Here is a 13,305-nt window from a genome sequence, read left to right as displayed (position 1 = left end):
TCGGTTTCTACCTTAGCAGATGTTCTTCACTTTGAATACAACACAATAATTCCCACCGAAGATTTTCAGCCTGGAGGAAAGATACTGTTCACTTGAATTATTTCTACGCTATGATTCTTGCAAGACACATGTAATATATTTTGCAAGGTAATTAAATTTGTGTCCTGTTTTTATACCTAAGCAGATTGTTTGACTTCATATAAGGAAATTTTGCAGATGTCTGACAATATTAATACTAAGGACAGTAAAAAAATAATGTGTGCTTTTTGGGCATCTTTTATTAAACTATTTAATTATTTCTAAATCCAATATTTTTGATTCTTTTACCAAAAAGAGTTTAGAACACATAAATAATGTCAAGGAAAGGCACCTGCCCTAAGAGACAGCCAAAAAAGGAATTTGGGGCATGTCTCATAAGACTTACATTGAAATATGTACAATGAATAATCAATGAATTAGGAACACCTACTTACTCAATGGATCAGTCCACCTTAGTGGCGATCATGGCTTTAAGATATTATAGTCCTTAAAGTCCTGAACATCCTCCATTTTCAACTCAACCCTCACCAAAATGTGGATTTGTGTAATCCACGAGCACAAAATAGAATGCATGTTCTATTCTGCCAAGTATATACGCGAGATAAAGCCCATTGTTATCTGTTGTCGCGTATATACCCTCAGCCTGTACACAATTACATTGTGAATGGGTTGCAGATATATGCATCATTGCTAAACGATGGTTCAGGTAATATAAACAACACAAACAACAGGTGTAATGTGTGTATAGGGTATAGTGTTGCTATCTTTGCTTATGTAGGCCTCCAACAGTTCAACAAATCTGTCATTAAAACAACCTATGGTGGTGGTTCTACTCACTTTGCCTCCACTCATACAGCAAAGCTAGCATGTGAGTTACAGAAAACAGGAACTGTCAGCCTATTGTAATTATTTCAGTATCCAGTGTGAAAACTGAAATATTTCAAGATTTATTTTTATCAGCTACATGAATAGACACATAAAAATATACATAATATCTAATTTTCCCTTTAACAATATGTGATGTTAAATACTTTTAGATAAAAAAGAAAAAAATATTATAGAGGTGATAACTTTATTGGCTAGCCTGAAAAATTACCTTTACGAACTTTTGGAGCACAGAGACCCCTTTATCAGGCAATTTAACAAATGAAGAAATGAGAAAAATGCACAACATTTAAATGTCATATCAAGAGCTAAACATCATTAAGGTAAGCTAGAACAATGAAAGTGAGATTTCTTTATGTATGGAAGGGTAAAAAGTGCTGAGTTAGCAATTCAGAGATCAGTCTGAGGGCTTAGTCAGGCGGGCGTTTTTTCACGTGATTTGCGCATGCGCATGCGTCCGGCGATTTTATGAAACCATTGCTTTGCAATGGTATCGGACACATGAGCGCTTTTTATGCGCTCGTCCGATAAATTATAGAACAGAAATCGCAGATCGCACCTATCTGCGATCTGCGATTCCTGTTCTCTTCTCTATATGCAGCGCCGACCCCATTAAGAACATATAGTAGACAAATCATTCTCCTCTGCCACAGCTGTAACAGCTGTGGCAGAGAAGAATGATGTTTGCCATTGAATTCAATGGAGCCGGCAATACAGCCGACTCCATTGAAAGCAATGGGCTGCCGGCGAGCGTGGGATGAATTGTCGGGAAGGGCTTAAATATATGTGTGAAAATAAAAAAAATATATATACTTACCTTGTCCCGGCAGACGGAGTTCAGCGCGGCCGGCCGGCAGTTCTCCTGAACTGCTCTCTGTAGTATTCAGCATCCGGGGATTTAAAATCCCCACCTGCTGAATGAACTGCCTCTGATTGGTCACAGCCTGACCAATCAGAGGCAGCTCTCACTCACACCCATTCATGAATTCATGAATGGGTGAGTGCTGCCTCTGATTGGCTCAGCGCAGGGACCAATCAGGGGCAGCTCTCACTCACACCCATTCATGAATTTATGAATGGGTGTGAGTGAGAGCTGCCTCTGATTGGTCAGGCTGTATTGCCGGCTCCATTGAATTCAATGCGCTGGACAGCTCCGGCCCATTTCCATTGAAACGCGGCTAGGAGCAGTTTTTTCGGGCGATTTTTCGGCCCCGGTCACGCGATTTGCGGATGCGCATCCGTCATGCGATCCGCAAATCGCAGCAAAAAACGCCCGTTTGACTAAGGCCTGATAGTGTTAAAGTGTCCATATAATGAGTCATAGATCCAGGTGTTAAGGTCCTTTTACACGCAAAGATAATCTTTCAAAAGTCCAAAAGATTTAAAGATTTAGCGCTCTATTTGCATAAAGTGTTAATGGCGATTAACACTTTATCATCTTCATTTGCATGTAAAAGGACCTCCACAAGTTGTTTGCAGAGCCTAGGTTGTGTTTAAACTCACTCCTAGCTGTGCAAACAGCTGCCGACACATTCCATTGTTGATTGGCCATTTGGATGAAAATGAAGCGATAATCGTTGTGTGTAAAAGGGCCTTTAGATTCAATCCATGTGTCAGTGACTGGAAAGTTCTTAGTTTGAATTTTACATTTTTCACTATGTGTCATTTTTAAAATGACCTTTCAGTATTAAGTTCTTTACATCAGTTGGGCCTCATTCTACAGAGTAGAATGATTTAGACATGGATTCCACAGCAAAATCTGCATCGAAAGCTACATCATTTTAGCAATCTACTCATGCTATGAAAATCCATACTATAGTTTATATGAAGCAGATTATTCCGCACATGGATTCCGAAATCTGTGTTGCAGAAAAAAGAATTAATGTGTTACTTTTTGTCACAAAATCCATGTCAGGATGCCGCAAGTGGATTTGACCCATTGACAGGATCTATGGGGATCTACATCAAAATCCATGGCAAAACTTCAGGGCTCAAAGGGTTAAAGATTTACTTTCATTGTTTATCATTAAATGCATGTACTTGAAATAGATGGGTAGTGCTATAGGTAACAAAATCTCACCGCAATATGCTAACCTTTTCATGTGCAAACTAAAGGAGGAATATTTATTAACCTACATGATTAAATCGCTAAAATAACTCCATTATTTTGACTGGCAGACTTACTCTCAACCACTAACGCACTCTAATCCACTTCCTGGACATGACCATAGACATTAAAAAGAATATCGTACAACATCAATCTACCATAACCCTACAGGCCATGCAGTATGGCTATGTTGGAGCAGAATTCATCCACATCCAGTATATCTAAGATGAACAACATTAATCCACAACACATAGAGAAGTTCATAGTCTACAGTCAATTTCTGTGTTACATCCTGATTAGAGATGAACGAGTATACTCGCTAAGGGCAATTGCTCGACCGAGCATTGCCCTTAGCGAGTACCTGCCCGCTCAGGAGCAAAGATTCGTCTGCCGTCGGCGGGCAGGGAGTTGTGGGGTAGAGCGGGGAGGAACGGAGGGAAGATCTCTCTCTCCCTCTCTCCCCCCTGCTGACTGCCGCAACTCACCTGTCACCCGCGCCGGCTGTCGAACCTTTTCTCCTGAGCGGAGAGATACTCGCTAAGGACAATGCTCGATCGAGCAATTGTCCTTAGCGAGTATGCTCGCTCATCTCTAATCCTGATCAATTTAGGCAGTGAAGACTGAGAACAACATCTGTTATCTCTGAAGAATATATTCCTTCAACAGGGATGTCATCCACTGTTTATAGATGAACAGATCCACTGAGCTACAAGGATACCAAGGCCTTGGATTACAAGCAGAAGGAAGAGAGTAGCGGGGTGCCTCTAGTGGTCATATATAACCCCCAGGTGAACATTCTGAGGAAAATCACTGTTGATCTCCAACCCATACTCTACAAAAATAATAAAAAAGATTTCCAGATTTACCTCTCATCTCATACAAACAACTACCTAAGGAATCTCCTCATAAGAAGTGCCCTTTAATTATCACCAGAGACAGGCACTTTTCCTTGTAATAGCAAAAAATTTAGGACCTGTACCCATATCCAACCAACAGAAACAGTCCACATACTCAACACACAAGAGAACTATCAAGTCACTGACACGTTCTCATATATATCCTCCAATATTTTTTACATGACATTGCATAGCAAATTTTGTGGTGACCCTCATGAAAATAACACAATTGAGCCTAAACCTATGTGTTTTTGGAAAAAAAATTTAAGTTTTCATTTTCATGGCCCAATGTTAACAACAACCACCAAACACTTGTGGCGTCAAAACACTCACTACACCTCTTGATAAATTATTTGAAGGCTTTTGTTTCCGAAATAGGAGTTCCTCTTAGGGTAGTTCACTGTTTTAGGTATTTCAGGGGGTTACAAGAGTGACATAGCATCCAAAAATTATTCAACCGAGATCTGCTCTCCAAAAGCCAAATAGTGCTTCTTCCCTTCTGAGTCCACACATGTGCCCAAACAGCAGTTTACACCCACATATGGGAATTTACATACTCAGGAGAAATTAGGAAACAAATTGTGGGGTGATTTTTAACCTATTGCCCATTGTGAAAGTGAAAAATTTAGGGCCCAAACCACTTTTTTTTGAGAAATTGTAATTTTTCATTTTTGAAGCTCAAGTTTAAAACATCTGTAGGGTCAAAGCATTCAATATATGCCTTAATTAATTCTTCAATGAGTGTAGTTTCCAAAATAGGGTCCTTTGAGGAGTTTTTCTTCTCTCGATACCACGAGGCATTTGCAAACCTGAAAGCTGCCTGGAAAATGGCCCAATGAAGGCGAAGCCCGAAAATCCACAAGGTGCACCTTCTTAGGCTTGTGTTTGAGCCTTGTTACATACCAGGGCCATGTGTGGGATATTTCCTAAAACTGATTCAGGGTAATAAATATTGGGTTTTGTTTATCTGTTAACTCCTGCTGTGTTACAAAAAATAAAAAATAAATTGAAAATCTGCAAGAAAAATTAAAATTCCAAAGGTAATTTGCTTTAATTCATATGAAACGCCTAAAGAGTTAACTGAATTTGTAAATGCTATTTTGAAAACTTTGAGGGGTGCATGTTTTAAAATAGGGTGAATTATAGGGGTTTCGAATACATAGGTCTCTGAAAGTCATTTTAGAACTAAAAAGGACTCATAAGTCATGAGGTCATGAGGAATGTCGTATAGACTGAAATGCATAGGCCAAGGGTTTCATCTTCTGCTAGTCTAATTACCTGTATCCATGTGAATGTTTTATGTTATGGAGTTTTTATTCTGCATACAATAAAGAATGGACTTTTAATTTAACTGTTCTACTGAATCCTTCTTTTTTCTATGGACTACTTGGAGCTTTCTGAATCCTAAGCACAGTTGAGGTGAACAGACTCTGATTTTTTTCTGTCTTTAAATGTGTATTTTGACTTAGACTGACTCCTCGATTGACAGTTCATATCAACTGTTCCCATCTTCTCCATTGCTGATCTCGACTAGTATCTGGACCACACTATATCTGCCTGCTGTCTGCCTTGACCTTTGTCTAGTAGTCATATAATTTTTTCAAGTACTCTGCCTATCCTGACCTTGACTTTGTTTCATGTCCACATCTGTGCCTCCTTCTCCAGTTCCACATTATGGTTACCCTGACCACTTTGCGGCAGTTGTCACCAAACATTTAGACTACCACTGGGGTTATGGCCTTGGGGTCTCTGCATTGAATACCAGATCCAGATGGGGTTAAAGGGTGTAAATCAGGGGACCCCAGATGTTGCCCTCAGGAGCAGCACCAAGCTAAGTCTGTTTTTGCCTGGTTGGTCTGATACTAAATGTATCATATAAAGTGAGCCACTGTTATATTTGACATATCTGCAGATTGTTTGGTTTAAGTTTACACTGTTCAAATATGAGACAGGATTAGTATATCTGCTCCATTGTATTTATATCTACAAAGAAAAATGCATGAAAGAAATTCATAGGCTATTTTTTATTCTGTAAAAAACAAATATTCCTGTAAAATTGCTACTATGTGCCTACTCATGTTTTATACTGCAGGTCAGCTTTTTCAGATTGGATGCTTTATATATGCACGAACCCATTAGAAGCTCAACAGGAAGCCAATGTATGTAGTGATGATGTTCACTACATCAAGGAGAAAATGATTAAAACTACAATCAATCAAGTGAACCAATGTGTATTTGGTCAGACCTCCCATCAATCTGCAAGTGATGGCATATTGTAGTTTATTGTAGCGATATGCCATCACTTTATTTGGTGAAAACACCTTTAATGTTAAAATTTCTCAGTTACAAAACACAATTTTTTTTTATTGGAAAAATTGCATAACATATTTGTTGTAGTCAATGAAGCACATGTAGATATTCTTTTGGTATTCTCAAGCTTTTTCCTTGGTGCATCACAGGTTTGCAATATGGTCACGGGTGCCGTGTCTTCGCTGGAATCCTGCCCATGCATCAGGGAGTGCCGCTTCGACTACTGATCTTAGTCTTCCCTGTATAATTTTGAGAAGGATCTTGCTTGCATGCAGAAAGAGGGCTATTGTTTGGTAGTTGGAGCAATTTTGGAGAGTCGCCTTTCTTTGGTAGAGGCATTAAGACAGATCTTTTCCAGTCTTGTGGCCATTGTGTGGATGCCCATACTGCCTGGCACAGTGCTGTGATAGTTTTTACTGGTACTGACAGCAATAGCTCTGCTGGTATGTTATCTATGCCTGGCACTTTATTTTTGGCTAGCTGTTTCATCGGCATAATACTTCTGATTCCATAATGGAGGGTTTCAAGTCCACAAGCTACACCTCATGCAATGGCCCAGGTATGCGATTGTAGGCATCAATGCCTTTGACTGTGTCAACCATGACAAGCTATAGCACACCCTACAAGAGCTGGGCATATCAGCACATCTAGTCAAGCTGATAAAATCACGTTATACCAATCAAGAAGCCACTGTGAGATTACTGTATGGGGACACAGATTGGTTTGGGATTGGCAAAGGTGTCCGACAGGGCTGCATTTTATCACCATTCTTGTTTTACTTATCTGCAGAAGTGATCATGTGGAAAATGGACCTGGACAAATTGGAAATTGGGGTGAAAATAGGTGGCAGAAACATCAACAATCTTCGCTTTGCAGATGACACAACTCATCTTGCAGAAACAGAAGCAGGTCTGAAAAAGCTGATGTGTGAGATTTAAACTGAAAGTGAAAAAATGGGCCTCTATCGGAATTTAAAGAAGACTAAAATTATGCCACATTCAAATCAAAATTAATGAGGCCGTATAATGTGTGCGACACTTCATCTTCCTTGATTCAAAAATTGACCATGATGGAAAATCTATGCCAAAGATAAAATGTAGAATGGCATTGGGGCTAGGCACAATGCTAAAGACAGACAAAATCTCGAAAAGTAGGGATATCGGTATAGCCACTAAATGCAGGATAGTGCAAACCATAGTTTTCCCCATAGCCATGTATGAATGTGAAAGCTGGAATGCGAAAAAAGCTGAAGGAGGATTGATGCATTTGAGCTGTGGTGCTGGCAAAAGCTGCAGCGTTTACCCTGGATGGCAAGAGTAACAAACAGACAAGTCCTGAATCGTATACGATCTGATATATCACTGAAGGGCAAGATGACAAGGCCCATGTATTTTGGCCATGTAATGCAAGCAGAGTTGCTAGAAAAATTTATAATGCTTAGACAGATCAGTGGCAAAAGAAGACCTGGCCGCCAAAGGACACGATGGCCGATACTGTCAGAGCTGATACTGGCATGGATATCACACAACTGAAAGAAGCAGTGCAAAACCAAAAAACATGGAGGGAGCTCGCCTTTAGGGTCGCTGAGGGTTGTGAACGACTAAACTGCTAGCAACAACAACATCTTGTTGTTGCTCTCTTAGTGTTCTTGTGATTTCCTCATCCACCATTAGCTAGTGTCCAAGCTTACATATACTAAGTAGCTTGGTCCCACTGCCTTTTGTAGACAGGTGGTAGAGTAAGGGGGGAGGTTCACACGCAGTGGAAATTCCATGGTATTTACAGTATCAGCAAAGTGGACGAGATTTTGAAAATTGGATCCGCAACCTGGACAATCCTATGTGGAAATTGACTTGCGGTGCAGAATTCAATTCCACGGCATTTCAATTTTATCGCTATCTCCACTGTGGAATTCCCTATTAAACCTGCTTCAAAAGGCAAGTTTTTTCCACGGCTGATCTGCAGTAGAATGCCTGACTTCTGCTATTTTCTAAACCAGTCAATAAGAAATGCATCATTAGAAGCAACTAGTTCCCACTACTAATGGTTACATCACGTGGACATTTTGAGAGGGAATCAAAAGAACACCAGGGGGTGTGATAACAAGTATATATAATAGCAAAATCAAGGCATAAGAGCATTTCATTAAAAATGATTGCAACTGATAAATGTTTGCATGATCCAATAGAGAAATGCCATGTGCATCATTGGACAACCCTTTAAATGTTTACTAACTTTTGAAATATAAAAATTGGAATTTTTTAATAAGCATAATTAAAGTTCTGTATCAAAGAAATGGCTGAATAGCAGGCGTACTACATATCTAGTGGGCTACGGCATGTAGACTCTTGATTTTTGAATGATATATAAGTGTTTTACTGAAAACATCAGAGAATAAGGAATGCAATAATAGAGCAAGAGTGACTCAGGAAAACTGTTACATTCATAGGTATGAGGTACTGAACAAGAAACTACAGCTACTGCAATCAATGTTGGCTGAGCAAAGTGAAGTCTTCAATTTCTCAGTGACGTACAAATGAAATGTTAAGTGCATAATTAAACATAAAAATATAGTTTGGCATAAGGAACTAGGAGGTCAAAATAAGTCCAAATATCTGGTATCTTTCCCTGCCTAGTAATACATTGATTTTGCTTTTAGAAAAACAACTATAAGGCCTCAGTCAGGCGGGCGTTTTTTCGCCCGATTTGCGCATGCGCATGCGTCCGGCAATTTTTTAAAACCATTGCTTTGCAATGGTATCGGACACATGAGCGCTTTTTATGCGCTCGTCCGATAAATTATAGAACAGAAATCGCAGATCGCACCTATCTGCGATTCCTGTTCTCTTCTCTATATGCGCTCAATGGGGCCGGCGGCAGCAGCGCCGACCCCATGGAGAACATATAGAAGACAAATCATTCTTCTCTGCCACATCTGTAACAGCTGTGGCAGAGAAGAACGGTGTTTGCCCATTGAATCCAATGGAGCCGGCAATACAGCCGGCTCCATTGAAAGCAATGGGCTGCCGGCATGCGCGGGATGAATTGTCGGGAAGGGCTTAAATATATAAGCCCTTCCCTGCAATTCATCCAGAAATTTCTGGATGAATTGCAGGGAAGGGCTTATATATTTAAGCCCTTCCCGACAATTCATCCCACACTCGCCCGCAGCGCATTGCTTTCAATGGAGCCGGCTGTATTGCCGGCTCCATTGAATGCAATGCGCTGGACAGCTCCGGCCCGTTTCTAATGAAACGCGGCTAGGAGCAGATTTTCGGGCCCCGGTCACGCGATTTGCGGATGCGCATCCGTCATGCGATCCGCAAATCGCGCGAAAAAACGCCCGTCTGACTAAGGCCTAAGAGTGCATTTATTGTAAATGTGTATTTGCCATGTAATAACTTTTTAAGGCAAGAAGGGGTAGAGGTGGAGCTCATTTCTTTATAGGGTTAATATTCCTTATAAGAAATGGAATGATCTGCTACCTGTCCACTAAGGGCAACCATATGCATGGAGCCTAGTGTGTAGACTGGAAGGAAAAAGAAAAACTGTGGACTTGATTGAAAAGGAATGGAAGCTCAGTCTAGAGAATTCTCTGGCACACTTTATGAACCTTACAGTCATTTTTGAAGGGGAAGTATATCTGTGCATACACTTTTCTGAATCTGCTCTTAAACCTATTGGGTCCATTCAAGCAATGGCACAAGCACATAAATTCACATTATACACATCGACAGAACTGCTGCATGCACATTGTACATGTGAACAACACACAGAGCTCTGCAGCATACAAATACACACATACTGCTCTGCTACCTGCCCACACACACATGCAGCTGGCATGTTAAACACTGATCTTATTAACACTAAATGCCCACATACAAGTGTAGTAATACATGACCCCCTCTAGCTGCTCCTGCTCACTTGGTTATGACATCTAGGGTGTTGGAGCTACTGTCTCTCCTGTGTGTACAGAGGAGGGCTTACACCCCGAGGGGATATGTGAGTGATCTCCCGAGTTATCTGCTAGAGGGGTTCGGGCAGGGACAGGGAGGAGCGTGCAGCCATGGTCTAAATCATTGCAGAGTTCTTACAATGATCAGGCAGCACACTGCCGGTTCATTAAGGCAGAGGTCAGGGGTCTGTGGAACTATCAGACCCCCCTGCCTCTGGACGATAGGGCACAGACACTTTTCAGAAAGATTTTTTCTTGCTGAAAACTGTGCTTTCTAGTCAGAAAAATACAGTAGATTTTTGATCTAAAGAGCATCTTCTCTTTTTAACACATATATGTCCAGTGAGTATTTCATGTGCCAGGTAGTGTTGTGGTGGCAGCTTTTATGTAAAATTCTGTTGACAAAATCCCTAGAAGCAGACAATTAATACAAGTACAGCAAGTTCGTACCTACAGTACAAAAGTCAGAAAGAGCAACTTGAAACAATAAATCACTTTCTATGATGAACCAATTCCATACAAATCCATGAAAGTTACATTGCCGAGTTATGTGGCATGCAATCTTTGGCGGGTGACAGCACAGGAACGAAGGAGCGGGTGAGTATTAAAAAATACATCACTCGGCTCCCTTTAAATATTCATAATCTGGGCGTCTAAGAGTAAAGGCCAACACCATTTTTGAACCATGACCTATAAATATACTGGCCAATGGAATAGATTTCTATTGATAAAATCTTCTAAGCTATAATGATTATGTATGATTATAATTAAGGGCCAATTCACATGGGCAATTATAGCCAAGTAGACTATACACATGGGCATGTTTTCACATAAACTGTGAAAGAATCACAGCATGTTTTATTCTCGTTGGTATCACGGACCACAATCACACATACAATGTCCACTGCTTGCAGCTATCGGGCAGCAGATGGACGTGTGTCCGTGTGCTGCCCAATAGGAGGTGCACCTGAGAATCTCAGAGTGCAACTCACATGCACCCATACTAATGAGCCCTTACAACGAAGTGGTTATTTATGTGCCATCCTCAGCCAATAGATAAAACACAGATTCTCAGATACCACCATGCAAACAGAGCTGTGAATGTTCTCTTTCTGGGTATAAACAGTGCAAATAAACCCATGAAGCCTTTTATAGGACAATGGCTGGAAATGCAAAACCCCCAACACTACTGCTGAGCATTCAACCTTCTTGAGATATCCAAAAATTCTGTGCACATGTACTTGTATTCTACATTAACCAAGCCATATAAGCTGCTTGCCTTTATATTGCTTTCAGGAAACAGGGCAGTTTTTCTGTAGGCCATATTCACTGTGATATGCCAACTGATCATTGTTTGCCACGGAAGCTGGGCTGGCTAAAATACATTACTTAATATATACCCCAAGGTTGGTCATAGAATCTGCAGCACATGTTATCCCACAATTAAATAGTTTTTCTCAAAAGCCCAGGACCTTTGTAAATGGTGAAAACCGATTTCCCCATGCTTAATGAACTTGCTTAGCGCTTTCCATATATTTGGACACCTTTTCTCATGTTGGTGCAATGGACTTCCAACAACAAGCAGGGTGGTCCCGCTGCTTAGTCAACACAACCTCGGGAATGGAAGCACATTTTGAAAACTTTCAAAAAATTATTTTATTGGTCATTCTGCTTGTCATATAGCTGAGCAGCATGGCGTGAATACGATACGAAATTGAAAATTAAGTATATTTGCAAATATCAATGATTTCAGAGCCGTGAGCCGTGATTGAGATCTTGAGAATAATACATTTACATAAGTGCTTCATTATTATCCAAAGAACTTACGGAATGCAGTGTAAAGTTCTGGAAGAGTCAGATAGCCATCCATATTGTAGTCATCAAATCGAAGTAAATCTCCCACGCTGCAATCCAAAAAATGCTCATCCAGCTCTTCATTCCTTGTGTACTAGAGGGTATAGAAAATAAATTAAGTAAAATACTGTATGCAAATAGAATAAAAGTTGAAGCACTGTGTAACACTTATGATTATTCTGTAGACGAAAGGCAATGGAAATGAACAGAAAAAGTGGACAATGTCATTTAAAGGCCTATGACTTTTTAGTTTACTGTTAGGGTGTTACATTTTGCATTAGACTTCATAGAGGAATTTCAGCTTCTGTTAACATTAGTCAGTAAGCATTATGGTTCAATGGATTCTCTTTGCTTTAATTAGCATATATTTTTCTGTTCTTATTTGGTAAGCCTGCTAAGTACTTTTGTATTAAGAGAAGAGGGAAGTGTTGTGGTTAATGACAACTGGCTTTAAAAAATGATCTATTTTAAATCCCATTTCACTACAAAGAGGACAATTCAGATTAAATATTAAAATTATAATAAAATGTTGCTCAAGGCCCCATTGTATCCTTTGTCTAGGAAATGTAAGTAGGACTTTTAAAATTCAGCTATGCTGTGGTTTTTGCAGCCTTTTTCTTGCTGTAGTCTTGAATGGAAGTTTATAATATCCTATTTACACAGTGCAGTTTAAAACTGTTTGGTTTACAAGGGCAAATTGTGCTTTTTTTTAATTTATAGATTGACGCTATGTTCTCTACGTGAAAATAAAATGGGTTCATTCACACTTGTGATGTTTCCCTGCATGACCTAGCGTTGCGATGCCATGCATGAAAAAAAATCCTATTGTTTTTAATGGGGCCATCGGCAGCAGTAGCTTCGGTCCCATTGAAAACAATGGGAGAACACTGCGATCCCCTGCCGTAGCTGTGACAGTCGTGTCAGGGGATTCCTTCAGCTCCACAGAGATGCAACACTGTTTCCATGTGAAAATGCCTCACATCCACGGGTATTCACATGGCTTGCGAGGGTGATTTCGGGCTGTGATTCACAGCCTGATATCACCCTCACCAGTGTGAAGGAGCCATGACTCTCCCTAGTGGCACTTTTGGCTGAAGCACAACAGCGCCGCTAGACTTAATATAGGAACTTTGACCTGGCCTGACAGGTCACTCAATTTATCAAACTCAAATTTTATGATTTTACAGCGGCAGTGAGGATTTACCAAATCTAATGCCACCAAAATAATCCACCAAAGGTCAAGCAAAGGGGTCAAAGTA

General features: G+C 40.2%; 1 protein-coding gene across 1 annotated transcript in view; it reads right to left on the bottom strand.

Annotated features, from left to right (window-relative positions):
- FSTL4 (follistatin like 4) overlaps nt 1-13,305 on the bottom strand; it is an 846,999-nt gene that overhangs the window by 269,357 nt on the left and 564,337 nt on the right. The window contains exon 5 of the mRNA XM_066591052.1: nt 12,020-12,140. Coding sequence (XP_066447149.1) covers nt 12,020-12,140 — 121 coding nt within the window. The remainder of the gene's footprint in view (nt 1-12,019; nt 12,141-13,305) is intronic.

This window comes from Eleutherodactylus coqui, chromosome 2, assembly GCF_035609145.1.
Source record: "Eleutherodactylus coqui strain aEleCoq1 chromosome 2, aEleCoq1.hap1, whole genome shotgun sequence".
In the NCBI taxonomy this organism is placed as follows: domain Eukaryota; kingdom Metazoa; phylum Chordata; class Amphibia; order Anura; family Eleutherodactylidae; genus Eleutherodactylus; species Eleutherodactylus coqui.
This window is presented reverse-complemented; position numbering and strand designations above follow the sequence as displayed.